The 18,921-nt window shown below is 50.0% G+C and overlaps 1 protein-coding gene across 2 annotated transcripts in view; it reads left to right on the forward strand.

Moving 5' to 3' along the window:
• The window catches only part of LSS (lanosterol synthase), a 45,225-nt gene that overhangs the window by 20,339 nt on the left and 5,965 nt on the right, over positions 1-18,921 (forward strand). For both annotated transcript variants that reach the window (XM_073577526.1, XM_073577527.1), the window contains exons 12-17: positions 3,432-3,488; positions 15,669-15,740; positions 17,916-17,966; positions 18,180-18,329; positions 18,406-18,502; positions 18,579-18,684. In XM_073577526.1, coding sequence (XP_073433627.1) covers positions 3,432-3,488; positions 15,669-15,740; positions 17,916-17,966; positions 18,180-18,329; positions 18,406-18,502; positions 18,579-18,684 — 533 coding nt within the window. The remainder of the gene's footprint in view (positions 1-3,431; positions 3,489-15,668; positions 15,741-17,915; positions 17,967-18,179; positions 18,330-18,405; positions 18,503-18,578; positions 18,685-18,921) is intronic.

The following is an 18,921-nucleotide window of genomic DNA, read 5'->3' on the forward strand; positions in this document are numbered from 1 at the left end:
ACCGGCCGGTGCGCGTTCAGTCGGACAATGCTACAGCGGTAGCGTATGTGAACCATCAGGGGGGCACGCGCAGCCAGGCAGCCATGCGCGAGGTCGGGCTGGTACTGCGTTGGGCCGAGAAAAACCACGTGGTAATTTCAGCGGTGCACATTCCGGGAATCGAAAACTGGGCGGCGGATTTTCTCAGCCGACAGGGGGTCGCGGCAGGGGAGTGGTCCCTGCACCCCGAGGTTTTTCAACAGATCTGCCAACGGTGGGGGACACCAGACGTGGACCTTATGGCATCCAGAGAGAACGCCAAGATTCAAAGGTTCGTCGCTCGATCCCTCGACCCGCAGGCAATCGCAGCAGACGCTCTGGTGCTTCCGTGGAGCCAGTTTCGGCTCCCGTACTTGTTCCCCCCGCTACCTCTGCTTCCAAGAGTCATCAGAAAGATAAGGAGAGAGAAGGTTCCAGCAATTCTGCTGGCCCCAGACTGGCCTCGGCGGGCCTGGTATGCAGATCTGGTTCAACTAGTGGTGGACGTACCCTGGCGTCTCCCAGATCGGCCGGACTTACTGTCCCAGGGGCCGATCTGCCATCCGAACTTAGGGGCCCTGTGTTTGACGGCGTGGCCATTGAATCTTGGCTGTTAACACAGGCAGGATTCAGGCGCGATGTGGTGGCCACAATGGTGAGTGCCCGAAAGCCTTCCTCGGCGAAGGTATATCATCGGACTTGGGAAGTGTTTTTCCGTTGGTGTAGGGATCGCGGAGTGGCTCCTCTGGTTTTTTAGATCCCCAACGTACTGGCTTTTCTGCAGGCAGGGCTGGATGCGGGATTGGCTCCGAGTTCGCTCAGAACGCAAGTCTCGGCCCTGTCGGTGCTTTTCCAACGAAAGGTCGCTTCGGTCTGGCAGGTTAGGACGTTTATGCAAGGGGTCGCACATTTAGTACCCCCCTATAAGGCACCGATGGAATCATGGGACCTGAACTTAGTGCTCAGGGCCCTTCAGGAGCCTCCCTTCGAACCGTTACAAGAAGTCTCCTTACCTTACCTGTCCAGGAAGGTCGTTTTTCTGGTAGCGATAACATCTATTAGGCGGGTTTCGGAACTGGCGACTTTATCTTGTAAACCGCCGTTCCTGACTTTTTATAAGGATAAAGTAGTTTTAAGGCCAGCTCCCCCCTTCTTGCCGAAGGTTGTCTCTGCATTCCATATCAACGAAGACATTGTCTTACCCTCGTTTTGCCCGGCACCGGTGCATAGGGTAGAAAAGGCATTGCACACCCTGGATCTGGTAAGAGCCCTTAGGAGATATGTGACAAGGACAGCGCCATTCCGCCAGACAGACTCTCTATTCGTGATTCCAGAAGGGCGGCGGAAGGGACTCGCTGCGTCCAGAGCGACTTTGGCCAGATGGGTTCGTCTGACAGTCCAAGAATCATATCAAATCAGTGGCACGCCGGTTCCGGCAGGGATCAGGGCACACTCGGCTCGAGCAGTGGGTGCCTCATGGGCACTGCGACACCAGGCTTCAGCGGAACAGGTGTGCAAAGCAGCTACCTGGTCCAGTTTGCATACGTTTGTCAAACATTATAACGTACATACCCAGGCATCCTCGGATGCAAGCCTGGGAAGAAAGATTCTCCAGGCAGCAGTTGCGCACCTCTAATCAGGGGCGCAAAATAGCATGGATTGGGTGAGCTAAGATCCCGCCCAGGGACTGCTTTAGAACGTCCCACAGTCTCTGTGTCCCCCAATGAGACGAAGGAGAAACATGGATTTTTGTGAGTACTCACCGTAAAATCCTTTTCTCCGAGACGCTCATTGGGGGACACAGCACCCACCCTATTAGCCAGTTGGCATCTGTTTATTTTGAATTATACAAATCCTTATGTAAGGATCAGGGTGGTCCCTTTTTCAGACGTATAATTTCTTGCCTGAGTTTAAGGCGCGTTCTCCTACTGCTTATGCACTAAACTGAGTTACGCCCGGTCTGGGGGCGAGGGTGTATGCGGCGGAGGAGGAGCTAACTCTTTTTTTGTATACTTAGTGTCAGCCTCCAGACGGCAGAAGCACACACCCCACAGTCTCTGTGTCCCCCAATGAGCGTCTCGGAGAAAAGGATTTTACGGTGAGTACTCACAAAAATCCATGTTTCATTTTATTTGTATCTTCATTGCTTGCATCACTGCACCCAGACTTCTTTCTGGCCATATATTACCCTTTGGATGTCCTGTTTGGCCTACAAGCAGTCAGGTTGCCTACATGGATAGAACATTTTATAGAGTGACATGTCATGAGATTACTTGGGGTTTATCAATTTAGAATTTCTAAAATTTTCCAACAAAGGGATTCCCAGCATGTTTTTTTTTTTTTTTCTTCCCGTGACAATGATTCAATTGTGTTTCTGCTTGGAGGTGACAGAATTGCCTAACAAACGTTGATTGAACTACCCTAGTATTTACCGAGGTCCGGGTCAAAAGTTTTCAGATTTTGCTCTGATTTTTATTCCCGCTGCTTTTCCACTGATCATTCTTTTGTTTTGGGATATTTTTTCTATATTTCATTTATTTTAATTTTTTTGTCATAAATCTGACATACAGTTTCAGACTTTCATGGACTTTATAAGCGTGCATGGCTCATAAGACAATTATGCAGAACAAGCTAAACATACGCCCCTGGATAATCCTAGGAGTAACGCCTCCTTGGTAAAGACCATGAAAGTGAGCATTAGATAAAAAGGCCAGATCTCTGGGACCATATGGTGGATTTAAAAAAAAAAAATACTTTTACTTGCAGGTTGTACTTGTACACGACAGTCGGACGTCCGAATGAGGCCTAAGTGTGTATGAGATTTTTATGATGGTTTTTAACAACTTAGTAGCTTTTTATTCGGAGGGACGATGTGCTGTGTCATGTCTGTAATCAAAATATAGGTTTACTATAGAGTCACTGCACACGTTAATTTTGCTCAAGTGGAACATTTTTATTTATATTTGACGGTGAAGATGCGACAGCTGACGGGCACGGCGGTGCCTGCATCTCCCACTGCCACCAATGACCCTTTGGTACACTTCCACAATTTGGGCGTCTCAGGAATCAGGACCACAGGCCACAAAGGACGATCTACAGACTTTAGAAATATTGCCTAGCAGTGAAACTATTTACCCGGTGACCACAACCTCTACTCTCGAAAGGGCGACTATGTGATAAAAGCCGTTGTGAGGCCGAAACGTCAGCTGTCGCTTCTTCACTGTCAAATTTAAATAAAAATATTCCACTTGAGCAAAATTAACGTGTGCAGTGACTCTATAGTAAACCTATGCTTACGGGACCACTGGTTCCTTTCCACTAGCACCGTGTATCCACATCATTCAGTCGAGTGCTAACTATCTCTATTATCCATTGTAATCAAAATATAACTGTTGTCTGATCTTTTTTCTCAGGGAACAAATGGATCGCAGCTCTGGGACACGGCATTTGCAGTACAGGCATACTTAGAGGTAAAGTATGCCTCAAGCAGTTGTGCCTCGTCACAGGGACATTTTATAAGATTTAATTTCTTTAGTTACATTACGAGAAAAACATGGATTTTTGTGAGTACTCACCGTAAAATCCTTTTCTCCGAGACGCTCATTGGGGGACACAGATACTGTGGGTGTTTGCTTCTGCCGCTAGGAGGCTGACACTAAGTGAAAAAAAGAGGTTAGCTCCTCCTCCGTCGTATACACCCTCGCCCCTATTGCGGGCGGAACTCAGTTTGGTGCCAAAGCAGTAGGAGGACAACAAAATCAGCCTTAATACAGGTACAACATGTCCAGAAAAGGACCACCCTTATATCACATAAATGCGCATTAACTAAACAAAAACAGAGCCAACTGGCTAATAAGGTGGGTGCTGTGTCCCCCAATGAGCGTCTCGGAGAAAAGGATTTTACGGTGAGTTATCACGAAAATCCATGTTTCTCCTTCTCCTCATTGGGGGACACAGATACTGTCGGACGTCCTAAAGCAGTCCCTGGGTGGGAGAATTGACTCACCGATCCAAGCTACATGCACGTTTTGTTTAAAAGGTGCGCCACCGCTGCTTGGAGAATCCTTCTACCCAGGCTCTTATCCGCCGAGGCCTGAGCATGGATATTATAATGTTTGTCAAATGTGTGCAGGCTGGACCAGGTTGCTGCCTTGCAAACCTGTTCTGTCAAAGCCTGGTGCCGAAGCGCCCAAGAGGCGCCCACTGCCCGGGTAGAGTGCGATCTGATCCCTGCTGGAATCGGCGTGCCTCTAATGCGGTAGGACTCCTGAATAGTCAAACAAATCCATCTGGCTATGGTCGATTTTGAGGCAGCGACTCCCTTCCTGCGCCCTTCGGGGAGCATGAACAGCGTGTCCGTCTGACGAAAGGGTGCTGTCAGCGACCCGTACCTCCGGAGGGCTCTTACCAGGTCTAACGTGTGAAGAGCCTTTTCCACACGGTGCACCGGTGCTGGACAAAATGAAGGCAAAACAACATCTTCATTAATGTGAAAAGAGGACACGACTTTCAGCAGAAAAGGAGGGGCTGGTCAGAGGACCACCTTATCCTTATGGAAAGTGAGGAACGGAGCTCGGCAGGATAGGGCCGCCAGCTCTGAAGCCCGCCTGATGGAAGTGATGGCCACTAGGAACACCACTTTCCAGGAAAGGTACCTCAAAGAGATATCCTGAAGCGGTTCAAGTGGAGCTTCCTGCAGAACACTTAGGACCATGTTAAGGTCCCAGGCGTCCATAGGCGCCTTATAGGGAGGTACCAAGTGGGAGACTCCCTGAATGAAAAGTCTTCACCTGCAAATTGGTAGCAATTCTGCGCTGGAACAGGACGGATAAGGCTGATATTTGTCTCCTGAGGGAACTTGGGGCAAAGCCCGAGTCTAATGCTCTACCGACTGAGCTATCCGTGCTCTCTAAGCCCGACTGGAGAGAAGCCAAGATGTTGGGGATCGAGAATCTCAGCGGAGAAACACCGCGGCCTCGACACCAAGCAAAGAACACCTTCCAGGTGTGGTGGTAAATTCTTGCTGAAGCAAGCTTCCGGGCGCTAACCATTGTAGTGACCACCTCGCTCCCGAACCCTGCCTGGGTTAGAATCCAAGATTCAAGGGCCATGCCGTCAAACACGGGGTCCCTGAGTTCGGGTGGCAAATCGGCCCTTGAGAGACAGTAGATCTGGGCGCTCTGGCAGGCGCCAAGGAACGTCGGCGAGCAGCTCCATTAGATCTGCGTCCCACGCTCGACGGGGCCAGTCTGGGGCCAGCAGAATCGCCGGCACCCCTTCCATTTTGATCTTTTTGATGACTATCGGAAGTAGTGGCAGTGGGGGAAATAGATATGGTAGGCGAAACTGGTTCCATGGCAGAACCAACGCGTCCACCGCGAATGCCTGCGGGTCCCTGGCCTGAGCGACATATGCGGGCACCTTGGCATTCACTCTGGAAGCTTTCAGGTCCACATCCGGAGCTCCCCACAGTTGACAAATCTGCTGAAAAACTTCGGGATGTAGAGACCACTCTCCGGATGCAAGACCCTGCCGGTTGAGAAAGTCTGCCGCCCAATTTTCCACGCCCCAAAATGTGGACAGCCGAAATCACCGAGTGGTTTGCTTCGGCCCACTGAAAAACGAGCCCCACCTCGCGCATGGTTGCTCTGCTGCGGGTGCCCCCTTGTTGATTTATGTAAGCCACCGCCGTGGCGTTGTGCGATTGAATCCGGACGGGGCGGCCTGCTAAAAAGTGATGAAACTTCTGCAGAGCCAGCCGAATTGCTTGTATCTCCAATAAGTTGATCGGGAGGCGTGCCTCCTGTGGCAACCACCATTCCTGGGTTGTGTGGTGGCGAAACGCCGCTCCCCCACCGAGGAGACTGGCGTCGGTTGTCACTACCAGCCAATGATCTGGGGGGAAAGGTTTCCCCTGGGCCAGAGAGGAACTGGTTATCCACCATCCGAGCGACTGCCTGACTTGAGAGGACAGACGGCACCGCCGATCGAGCGTGAAAGGATTCTTGTCCCAGGCTGACAAGAGGGCGTGCCGCAGGGGGTGAAGGTGGAACTGGGCGACAGGTATCGCTTCCATTGCTGCCACCGTTTTCCCTAGAATCCTCATCCTGGATCGGATGGTATGATGGACTGGTTGGCGAAGTGTCCGGACACCCTGCCGGAGAGCTAGCGCCCTTTCCTGAGGGAGAATTACCAACTCTCGGCAAGTGTCGAAGATCATTCCTAGGAAGGAGATCCTCTGAGCTGGCACAAGGGATGACTTCTTTGCATTGCCAGCCATCCTAAGCGGGCAAGAGTATCTAGCGTGATGTTGACCTTTTCCTCACATGCCCGCATTGACTGGTCCTTGACCAAGAGGTCGTCCAGATAAGACAAGACGACTATGCCTAGAGAATGCAGTGTGGCCATGACAACTGCCATAACCTTTGTGAACACCCTGGGAGCTGTGGCTAGCCTGAAGGGTAGCGCTACGAACTGAAAATGTTGATCGCCGATGGTGACGCGTAGAAACCTCTGATGAGGAGGAAAAATGGGAATATGCAGATATGCGTCCTGGATGTCTATTGAGGCCAAGTATTCTCACTGCTCCATGGCCGATATGACTGAATGGAGAGACTCCATCCAGAAATGTCTGATCCTGATGAATTTGTTCAGAAGCTTCAGGTCCAAAACAGGCCTGACAGACCCGTCCTTTTTGGGAACCGCAAAAAGGTTGTGTGAGAATCATGTGGGAATAGTGGATGAGGGCAGGTATATCTCGCCCAGATTCCTTTCCTATGTGGCCTAGTCTGGTCAGTATCGCACCTGCTTGCTAATGAATAATGGGAGGTGGATATAAAAGGATGCAAGGTGGTTGTGTGGGTGTCTCAGCCTGGGAACACAGAGAGCCTGTCTGTGTGAGAGACACACACGTGAGTGAAAGCAGTGCCCACTGCAACTGTGGTTTGGCTGGACGGGAGAAGCCCGCCAGTTGGTAGTTAGGTTGTCCATTGTTTAGTTAGTGCCGGACAGGCAAGGATTTGTTTTATGGTTTATTTCCTTTTGCATTGCTTTCACTGTTAATAAACCTGACCCAGTGTCAGTTACACCCGAATCCCAGCTCTGCGCCTGAGTTTCATGCTGAACGCACGTGACCTTTGACCCCAGCAAAGGCGATCCCGGAGTGTTTTATCACATTGTGGTGGAGAACGCGGGCATCACGTTGCAAGCATGAGCATGGAGGACGTGGTGAAAGCGCTGGTACAGTCCACCGCCGTCCAGCAAGAAGCTAATCGGGTGATGATGGCCCAGCTGAAGGAGTTGGTGGACATGACAGCTACCGATCGTTCACTTCAGCAGGTGGCGCAGCGCCTGGCAAGCCTACATGAGGTTAACCTGGAAGCCGAGTCGAGAGTGATTCACGTGAGTCGGTACTGGCAGAAGATGACGACCGAAGATGACGTCGAGGCATACCTGACCACGTTTGAACGGACGGCGGTGCGAGAAAAATGGCCGAAGGCACGATGGGCCGGCCTGATTGCCCCGTTTCTTTCCGGTGAGGCCCAAAAGGCTTATTATGACTTAGAGCCTGAAGCCGCGCAGGACTTTGACAAATTGAAAGCCGAGATCTTGGCCCGGCTGGGAGTGACGACCGCTGTCCGTGCACAGAGAGTGCATCAATGGACTTATCAGCCGGATAAACCACCGCGGTCCCAGATGTTCGACCTGATCCACGTGACGAAGAAGTGGCTACAACCCGAGGTGTTGACAGCGCCAGAGATAATCCAGAGAGTCGTCATGGACAAGTACCTGAGAGCTCTACCGCCAGCCCTGAGGAAGTGGGTAAGCCATGGAAATCCTACGACGGCAGATCAACTGGTGGATCTGGTTGAACGTTACTCCGTGACGGAAGGACTCCGAGACGACGCTACCCCACCTCGGAGTAGGGGAGATGGAAAAATCCCTAAGACAGTGGGGGAGGAAAACGGGACTGCCCGCACTGCGAGGCCGAGAGTAACGAACTATGGTCTAAGCAAGGGGCCCGTTAGGTGTTTCCGCTGCCAAGAGATTGGACATATTGCTGCGAACTGTCCGGTCACTACTGAACCCATGCAGTGCGACGTCACAGACTCTAAAAACCGCATGTCTATGGTTGCACAGGTAGTGAGTGTGAATGCCGGTCAAAAGGATGTGGAAAAACACTTGTGTGATTTAACTGTTGATGGCAAAAATGTGGTGGCATTGTTAGACTCGGGAAGTGTGGTGACTCTGGTGAAGGCCAGTCTGGTGTCAGCCCCGACTGGACCATCAGACAAATTTTCTGTAACGTGTGTGCATGGAGACACCTGTTCGTACCTCACCACGGTCATATGCATTACTACTTCCTATGGGTCTGCGCAACATAAAGTGAGACTCGTCCCGGCATTATTGCATGATGTTATCCTGGGCCGGGATTTTCCCCACTTCTGGCAATTGTGGGAGAATCAGTTGATACCCCAGGGTAATAGTGTACATGATTCTTCTCCCAGGGCGCGTGTGGGTCCAGAACCCCTGGAAGAGGTCTTCCCGGAAGACTCTGGGGAAGAGTCTGCGGGAAATGACCTGCAGTTCCCGTTTTCAGTCATGGCGGGTGATTCGGAGGAGACCGGGGAAGAGGAGGAGGCCGACAGACGTCCACCTCCCCGTTTGCCGGATTTAGAAGTTCAGAAAGATGACTTCCAAAGCGAGCAAATAAATGATCCTACCCTTTCTCAGGCTAGGACAAATGTAAAAGTGATAAATGGGGTACCCGTAGAACCTGGCTCTAGGCTGGCATATCCTTACATGGTTCTGGAGAATGATTTACTCTATCAGGTAGAGAAAAAGGGGGAAGATACGGTGCAACTATTAGTCGTGCCAAAACCCTACCGGCGGCAGGTGCTGGACCTGGCCCACGGACATGTGATGGGAGGTCACGTGGGAGTCCAGAAAACCATCGAAAGGATATTACACTGTTTTGTTTGGCCAGGCATGCATCACGATATTCGTGTATATTGTGAGTCTTGTCCTGACTGCCAAGCCTCTGCACCTAAGCCCCGGTTCTGTAGCCCTTTGGTACCCCTACCTATTATTGAAGTCCCGTTTGAGAGGATTGGGATGGATTTATTTGGGCCCCTTCCACGGTCTGCACGTGGACACCAACATATCCTGGTCATCTTGGATTATGCCACTCGTTACCCGGAGGCCATCCCTTTGCGTAACACTGCCACCAAGACGATTGCCAAGGAACTGGTGCATGTGTTTAGTCGGGTCGGTATACCAAAACAGATACTCACCGACCCGGGGACCCCCTTTATGTCCAGGATAATGAAGGAGCTCTGCCGATTGTTACAAATCGAACCGTTACGCACGTCCGTGTATCACCCTCAAACAGACGGGTTGGTTGAACGGTTCAATAAAACTCTGAAGCAGATGCTGAGAAAGGTGATAGACAAGGATGGGAAGAACTGGGACTATTTACTTCCGTATTTGCTTTTTGCCATCAGGGAAGTACCCCAGTCTTCCACGGGATTCTCGCCTTTCGAGTTATTGTACGCCCGACGTCCTCGCGGACTGTTAGACGTTGCAAAAAAACCTGGGAGGGTCAGGTCACTCCATTTAAAACAGTGATAGATCACGTCACACAAATGCAGGACCGTATTGCGGCTGTTATGCCTATCGTTAAAGAACACATGATACAGGCTCAAGGAGCCCAAAAAAGAATCTATGATAGTGGCGCCAAGATCCGTACGTTTGCACCCGGAGATAGGGTGTTGATCCTGGTCCCCACGGTGGACAGTAAGTTCCTGGCAAAGTGGCAGGGCCCCTTTGAGATCAAGGAAAGAGTTGGTGAAGTAAACTACAAAGTATACCAGGCAGGTAAACGGAAACCTGAACAGATTTATCATGTAAATCTGATAAAGCCCTGGAAGGATCGGTCTGCCTTGTCAGCGGAGCTGGCCCGTCCTGTCTGCTCGCATACCGTACCGGAGGTACGGGTTGCAGAGACTCTCTCGGAGCGGCAAAAGACGGAGGTCAGGCAGTTTCTCAGAAAAACCCGGGCAGACTATGCTAATGAAACATGACATCGTAACGGAACCTGGTGTCACAGTTCACGTAAAGCCCTACCGAATCCCGGAAGCACGCCGTGAAGCCGTTTCCCGGGAAGTGAAGGCAATGTTAGAGTTAGGAGTCATTGAGGAATCGCACAGTGCGTGGTCCTGCCCGATTGTGCTAATTCCTAAACCGGACGGCACCATCCGGTTCTGCAATGACTTCAGGAAACTGAATGCGGTCTCAAAATTTGATGCCTATCCTATGCCCCGGGTCGACGAGTTAATAGATCGGTTAGGAAAAGCCCGGTATATTACGACCCTAGATCTAACAAAGGGGTATTGGCAGATCCCTCTGGCTGAGGCTGCCAGAGAAAAGACGGCATTTGCTATGCCGGAAGGTTTATTTCAGTATGTGTATATGCCATTTGGACTGCACGGGGCACCGGCGACCTTCCAGAGACTGATGGATCGAGTCTTGAGGCCACATAGGCGGTACGCTTCGGCCTATTTGGATGACATTGTCATTTACAGCTTGGACTGGGAGACTCATCTCCAGAAAGTACAAGCTGTGATTGACGACCTGTGGGAGGCAGGTCTGACCGCGAACCCCAAGAAATGTCACATCGGGCTAGAAGAAGCCCGGTATTTGGGGTATGTAATTGGGAGGGGTGTTGTTAAACCCCAGGTTGATAAGATTCAGGCGGTTCAGGACTGGCCACAACCTGTCAACAAGAAGCAGGTGCAAGCCTTCCTGGGGATCGCCGGCTATTATCGCCGGTTCATACCCAATTTTGCAGCCATCGCTACCCCCCTGACGGATCTTACAAAAGGGAAAGACTCCGTCATGATTAAATGGAGTTTGGCGGCTGAAGAAGCCTTCCATAGCCTAAAACGGGCACTTTGCTCTCAACCAGTACTGGTGACTCCGGACTTCCGCAGCGAGTTTGTGGTACAAACGGATGCCTCTGATACCGGTATCGGGCCGTACTCTCACAAGTGAGGGACGGAGTGGAACACCCAGTCCTCTATCTCAGCAGGAAGCTGAATAAACACGAGCAAAGGTATGCAGTCGTAGAAAAAGAGTGCCTCGCCATTAAGTGGGCTCTAGAGGCCCTCAAATATTACCTGGTGGGCCGAAAGTTCAGGCTGATCACTGACCATGCCCCTCTCAAGTGGATGCACTTGAACAAGGAACGGAATAGCCGGGTGACCCGGTGGTTCCTTTCCCTGCAGGCCTACACTTTTACGGTGGAGCACCGCCCAGGGGTACAGATGGGGAATGCAGATGCCCTGTCCCGAGTGCACTCTTTGGCGGGTGTCATTGCTCGACCAGAGTGGTCTGAGCAGAGGGGGGGGATATGTGAGAATCATGTGGGAATAGTGGATGAGGGCAGGTATATCTTGCCCAGATTCCTTTCCTATGTGGCCTAGTCTGGTCAGTATCGCACCTGCTTGCTAATGAATAATGGGAGGTGGATATAAAAGGATGCAAGGTGGTTGTGTGGGTGTCTCAGCCTGGGAACACAGAGAGCCTGTCTGTGTGAGAGACACACACGTGAGTGAAAGCAGTGCCCACTGCAACTGTGGTTTGGCTGGATGGGAGAAGCCCGCCAGTTGGTAGTTAGGTTGTCCATTGTTTAGTTAGTGCCGGACAGGCAAGGATTTGTTTTATGGTTTATTTCCTTTTGCATTGCTTTCACTGTTAATAAACCTGACCCAGTGTCAGTTACACCCGAATCCCAGCTCTGCGCCTGAGTTTCATGCTGAACGCACGTGACCTTTGACCCCAGCAAAGGCGATCCCGGAGTGTTTTATCACAGTTGGAATAGAACCCCTGAGCTCTTTCGTGTTCCGGCACTGGAACAATGACTCCGTTGTGCTGGAGCGATTTGATGGCTCCCAATAGAGCCCTTGCCTGTGTATCCACCCTGGGAAGCCGGGAAAGAAAAAACCATCTTGGAGGATATCTGACAATTTCTATTTTGTAACCTGAGGCCACCAATTCCTTTCCCCATGCGTTGTGAACGACATTGTCCCAGACGTGGTGAAACCAGAGTAGGCGGCCGCCCACCTTACCGGTGACGTCTGGTAAAGGCCTCGAGTCATTTGGGCGACGATCTTGGGGATCTGGATCCCCTCGATCTGGGCTGCTGAGTATGCATTCTCCCCAATGGATTGGCTCTATATGAGACCTGCCGTTCCCTATCCTGGTTGGGGCGGCTAGAGGCGGCTGAATTGGCCGCTGTAGTCCACCCGGGGTAGCGAAAAGCCCGACAACGTGCCTGAAAACGGGTGACAAAAAAGCGTTTTGACCTTTTGATGAGGGAGAAAACCGCTCTTTCCTCCTGTGGAGTCGGAGATAAGTTGATCCAACTTCTCCCCAAATAGGTGGCCGCACTGACAAGGCAGGGAAGTCAAGGACTTCTTAGAAGTAGAATCGGCTCGCCATGTCCTTAACCATAGGGCTCTTCTGATAGAAATTGCATTAGCGGCAGCAAGTGCCGAGCAATTGTCCGCATCCAAAGACGCATTGATTACATAGTCTCCGGCCATCGCCATCTGACCTACAACCTTCAAAATCTCTGCAGGTAGATCCTGTTCCTGCGCGACCTTGTTTAATGTTTCTGACCATGATATCATAGCCTTGGCTACCCAAGTTGCTTCGAATGAGGGAGCGAGCGCTGACCCTGACGCCTCATATACTGAGTGAGCTAAGCTCTCTATAAAGCGATCTGTGGGATCCTTAACTAAGGAAACACTAGGGGCGGATAGCAGGGTCTTAGTGGCTAGGCGCAAAACCGGAGGATCCACCATCGGGGATTCCATCCATTTTTTACGGAGGTCGGGAGCAAACGGATACCCTGTTTCGAGTGCCTTTTGACCCGAGAAACGCCTGTCTGGACGTTCTCTGTGCCGCTGCACTATGTCCTCAAACACCGGGTGAGAGGAAAAACTTCTGTGCGGGCGCTTCACTTGCTTAAATGCCACTTCATGCCCCGTAGCCGCTGGTCTGATTGACGGCTTCTATGAGGCTGTCCACTGTTTCACATGACGCTGGAGTATCCAGGTCAAGGGGCTCGTCTGAGTCGAATTCTGAGGTCTGCTCACTATCAACCACTGGTGACGGGGAGCGAGAAGCAGAACTTACAGATGCCAAGGCACCGGATGGACTGGGCGATACCGTGTGGATTCGTTTCCCTCGGGTCTGCCTGGAATGAGAGCGGCCCCTGCAGGCGAGAGGCTCTTGTGAGGTGGAGGTCCCCTCTAAGGCCGGCGAGCCACTGTCCCTGCCCCCATCTGAGGCCTGAAGGGACTCAATTGCATGAACTGTGACAGTGATAGGGCCCACTCTGGGGGGCTTGGCACATTGGTCACGGTCGCAGGGGAGGACGGACACTGAGGTTCTGTTAGGCGTCGGGTTCCGGGCGCTGCACAGCGGGAATCCCGAGCCTTGTCCTCTGCGGTCTGCCCACACCAGCATTGTGGGTTCGGTTGCAGGGGAGGGCTCCTGGGCGCTTTTGCAGTCGCCGGCTTTGCATAATTGCCTGCCCTTCGCCCGCGGAAACACAGCCCGACAACAGATGCATGCTGCTTCTTCGGACATGCTGTATCTGTCCGCTGCTGGGGATAGGGGGAAGGAGGTAGCACCTCGTTTTCCCTGTGGTCTCCTGGGCAGCACTTACCCCAGTCCTGTGCCCCCCCCCCCCCCCGTTCCTGGATGCATCCACACAAAAATCGCGCGCCACCAGCCGTGGGGCGGACCGCCAGCATATAAACCGGTCCAGGGGCGGTAGTTCCGGGCCTGCGGCGTAGCCGCGCTCCGAATCCGGGGACTAAATTTATCCCCCGCCGCCCAGGCCTGGGGGGCGGGCCGCCGGAAGTGACGCGCGGCCCGGAGGCGGAACTTCCGGTTGCGGCCTAGCTTCGGCTAAAGCAGCAGCCTCAATTTATCCCCTGCCCGGGGGGGAACAAAAAAATGGCGCTACTTTCTGGCGCGGGCTGCTCCGCACCGCTCTGCAGCCACTGGCCGGTGGCATCTGACAGCTAAGGGCTCCAGCCCCGGATCTTCGCCGCAGGAGCCCTCCCAGGTGCTCTCCTCACTGACGATCCTCTTCAGCTTCCCAGCTCAGGTATGTGAGGGGGCCTTGACAAAATAGGACGGTGCAGGCACCCTAGCCCCAACTAACCCCTTCAGGGGGTGAGGAGAGGGACCGTTCGCCGCCTTGCAGCACCGCAGTCTAAGCATTGGTGGAGCAGTGGGGGCCGCACGGACTAGTCTTGTGCCTCTGTTCAGCCCATGGTTTCAATACCTAGGGGTGGTCAGGGCTAAGTCCGGCATTGTGTCCCACGTCGCGGGAGAGGATACGTGGAGGGACACTCGCACGTGCTCACCCGTTGATGGTTTGGGGAAATCGGACCCTTTCAATAGGATCCGTTGCCCCTTTCTCATCTTCATAGACGGTAAAAATAAAATAAAAAAAGGTCTGGGGAAAACGGGCCCAGATATGTCCCACGGTGCGGGAGAGGATACGTGGAGACAATACTCAACACGTGCTCGCCTGTTGATGGTTTGGGGAGATCAGACCCTTTCAATAGGGTCCATCACCCCTGTCTCATCTTCATGGGAAAAGAAAAAAAAAAACGTCTGGAGCAAAACCAGACGTGTGTGCCTCCATGGACACTAAGCAAAAAACTGAGTTCCGCCCGCAATAGGGGCGAGGGTGTATACGACGGAGGAGGAGCTAACCTCTTCTTTTCACTAAACCTGGAGTCACACACAGCGACTTACCAGCGATACCGACACCGATATCAAGGTGTCAGGATTGCTAGTAAGTCGCTATGTGATCGCTGGTGAGCTGTCACACAGACAGCTTCACCAGCGATCAGCACAGCGATGCCGAGCGCCCGGCATCGCTTGCCATCTCTGTAAAAAATAGAATTAAAATAAAAAATATTGTTATTCTCACCTTCCGACGTCCCGCGCAGCCTTCCTCTCTCCACGCTCCGGTCCCAGTGATCCTTTGCGAGAATGACCGCGAGACGTTACGGTCTCGCGGGAGTGCGAAGTCTCGCGGTCATTCGTGCAAAGGATCACTGGGAACGGAGCGTGGAGATAGGATGGCTGCGCAGGATGTCGGAAGGTGAGAATAACTATATTTTTTATTTTAATTCTATTTTTTACAGCTGATCGCTGGTCTCCCGCCTGTCACACGCAGCGATGCGGGCTGGCCAGCGGGAGACCAGCGACCAAAAATATGTCCAGAGGTTTCTTGCAGCGATACCGGCAGGGGGGCCGTTCGCTGATCGCTGTCACACACAGCGATCTCGCTGGTGAGATAGCTGTTACGTCACAAAAGTTGTGACTCAGCAGCGATCTCGCTAGCGAGATTGCTATGTGTGACTCCCGCTTTAGTGTCAGCCTCCTAGCGGCAGAAGCATACACCCACAGTATCTGTGTCCCCCAATGAGGCTAAGGAGAAACACACAAAATTACAATAAAGCCCAGATTTTTTTCATATCAGTTTTTATAGATTTGTTTCAATATATTTTGTGTATTGCTTATGTTTTTATTTTTTTTTTTTTGCCGTCTGTCTACAGGCTGGAGCACACAAGAAAAAACAATTTGAGAAATCTTTAGAGAAGGCACATGAATTTCTTCGTATTACACAGGTGAAGTTTTGCAAAATGTGAATATATGTGAACACTATATACATCTTTTAAACCCTTTTTTATTATTTGTGGGGTTTTTTCACAGTTGTTTTATTTAAAATGCCTTTCGATTTGTAGAGCTTGCAGGTTATGCTACGGTGAAGGCTGCTTGAGTTCTTTTTTTGTCTTCATTCCTTCAGACGAGATTATGAATCTTGAAGCTAATCTTGGCTCAGATACAGTTGTAGCCAAAAGTATTAACACCCCTGCAATTCTGTCAGATAATACTCAGTTTCTTCCTGAAAATGATTGCAAACACATTCTTTGGTATTATCTTCATTTAATTTGTCTTAAATGAAAAAACACAAAAGAGAATGAAGCAAAAAGCAAAACATTCATCATTTCACACAAAACTCCAAAGTATTGGCACCCTCAGCCTAATACTTGGTTGCACAACCTTTAGCCAAAATAACTGCGACCAACCGCTTCCGGTAACCATTAATGAGTTTCTTACAATGCTCTGCTGGAATTTTAGACCATTCTTCTTTGGCAAACTGCTCCAGGTCCCTGATATTTGAAGGGTGCCTTCTCCAAACTGCCATTTTTAGATCTCTCCACAGGTGTTCTATGGGATTCAGGTCTGGACTCATTGCTGGCCACCTTAGAAGTCTGCAGTGCTTTCTCTCAAACCATTTTCTAGTGCTTTTTGAAGTGTGTTTTGGGTCATTTTCCTGCTGAAAGACCCATTACCTCTGAGGGAGACCCAGCTTTCTCACACTGGGCCCTACATTATGCTGCAAAATTTGTTGGTAGTCTTCAGACTTCATAATGAAATGCACACGGTCAAGCCAGTCCAGTTCCAGAGGCAGCAAACCCACCCCAAAACATCAGGGAACCTCCGCCATGTTTGACTGTAGGGACCGTTTTCTTTTCTTTGAATGCCTCTTTTTTTCTCCTGTAAACTCTGTGTTGATGCCTTTGCCCAAAAAGCTCTACTTTTGTCTCATCTGACCAGAGAACATTCTTCCAAAACGTTTTAGGCTTTTTCAGGTAAGTTTTGGTAAACTCCAGCCTGGCTTTTTTATGTCTCGGGGTAAGAAGTGGGGTCTTCCTGGGTCTCCTACCATACAGTCCCTTTTCATTCAGATGCCGACGGATAGTACGGGTTGACACTGTTGTACCCTCGGACTGCAGGGCAGCTTGAACTTGTTTGGATGTTAGTCGAGGTTCTTTATCCAACATCCGCACAATTTTGCGTTGAAATCTCTTGTCAATTTTTGTTTTCTGTCCACATCTAGGGAGGTTAGCCACAGTGCCATGGGCTTTACACTTCTTGATGACACTGCGCACGGTAGACACAGGAACATTCTGGTCTTTGGAGATGGACTTGTAGCCTTGAGATTGCTCATGCTTCCTCACAATTTGGTTTCTCAAGTCCTCAGACAGTTCTTTGGTCTTCTTTCTTTTCTCCATGCTCAATGTGGTACACACAAGGACACAGGACAGAGGTTGAGTCAACTTTAATCCATGTCAACTGGCTGCAAGTGTGATTTGGTTATTGCCAACACCTGTTAGGTGCCACAGGTAAGTTACAGGTGCTGTTAATTACACAAATTAGAGAAGCATCACATGATTTTTCGAACAATACCAATACTTTTGTCCACCCTCTTTTTTATGTTTGGTGTGGAATTATATCCAATTTGGCTTTAGGACAATTCTTTTTGTGTTTTTTCATTTGACAAATTAAATGAAGATAATAATACTAAAGAATTTGTGTTTGCAATCATTTTCAGGAAGAAACTGAGTATTATCTGACAGAATTGCAGGGGTGTCAATACTTTTGGCCACAACTGTATATTAAAAAAAACACAAAATGAACATAAATCAAGAATCTTAGTTTAGACTAGCTTCGGTAGAGGTCACAGACCTTGCATGATGCAGTGAGAAAAGTATGCTTTTGAGCAGCGTGCACTGTTCTCTATTACATGCAAGCTCTACAAGTTAAACCGTAGTACTTTTTTATTAACAGACAACTGCAATCCTGTTTTTTATGTATTTATTGTGGCACCCAGGAGTTATTAGTTTGTTTTGTTTTTTTTGGTGAAAAATTCATATGAAAGCTTATTTATTTTCCGGAATCAGTTGTGTTTGTCAGTCACATGCACGTGATATATGATTAATTTCTATATGTTGCAGATACCTGATAACCCACCAGAGTACAAGAAATACTACAGACAGATGAACAAGGTGGGTATATATTATAATGTAGTGTTCAGGTTTATCTGTAGGTGTCCTGAGGGGGCAGGTGTGTTTATCATACAAATTGTATTATGTTGACAAACATCATTTTTCCTAACCAGTGACTCTTTTAGAAACGCAGTATTCGATAGCTTGTTTTTTCTTTGAATATTTTCAGTACTTTGACATTCTGACATTTAAAGGTGTCTTTTTGTAATTCAGGGAGGATTCCCATTCAGCACTCGGGATTGTGGTTGGATTGTAGCAGATTGTACCGCAGAGGGGCTGAAGTCTGCAATGCTGCTCCAAGAAAACTGCTCTTTCTTATCTGAACATATTCCAAGGAGCAGATTACGGGATGCCGTCGATGTGGTAAGAAACGTGCAGCTGTGTATGTGGGATTTGGTCGTCTTCTGAGATGTGACCTGATAATTTCGATGTGTTGTAGCTGCTTAGTATGAGGAATTCTGATGGGGGATTTGCTACCTATGAAACCAAACGAGGTGGCCGCTTGTTGGAAAGGCTCAATCCATCTGAAGTGTTTGGTACGTACATAGTAGTGTAATAAATACAACCTGAGAGGAGCATTGGGATCACATTCAGTGCTTTCACTCACTGCAGGAGATATTATGATTGACTACACCTATGTCGAGTGCACATCTGCTGCAATGCAAGCCTTGAAACATTACCAAGCCTGGGACCCGGACTACAGGGCACATGAAATCGGGTAATTTCTCATTCATTCTTTTTCATAAGCAACGTTACATATTCCTGATGTTCATAAAATTATTTACTTTATATAAATTTGCCTTTCAGCTTTATATGGCAAACTCCTTTAAAGGGGTTTTGTGGTCAGAAGATATTGATGACCTATCCTCTTGATTTAGGAGCTGTTCTGCAGTACCTGGCAGCGGCTGCTACACTTTGAATGAAGCTGATCAGTGTGGGTACTGAGTGTCTGCCC

Source organism: Dendrobates tinctorius, unplaced genomic scaffold (assembly GCF_039654945.1).
Source record: "Dendrobates tinctorius isolate UK_male_01 unplaced genomic scaffold, ASM3965494v1 ptg000056l, whole genome shotgun sequence".
In the NCBI taxonomy this organism is placed as follows: domain Eukaryota; kingdom Metazoa; phylum Chordata; class Amphibia; order Anura; family Dendrobatidae; genus Dendrobates; species Dendrobates tinctorius.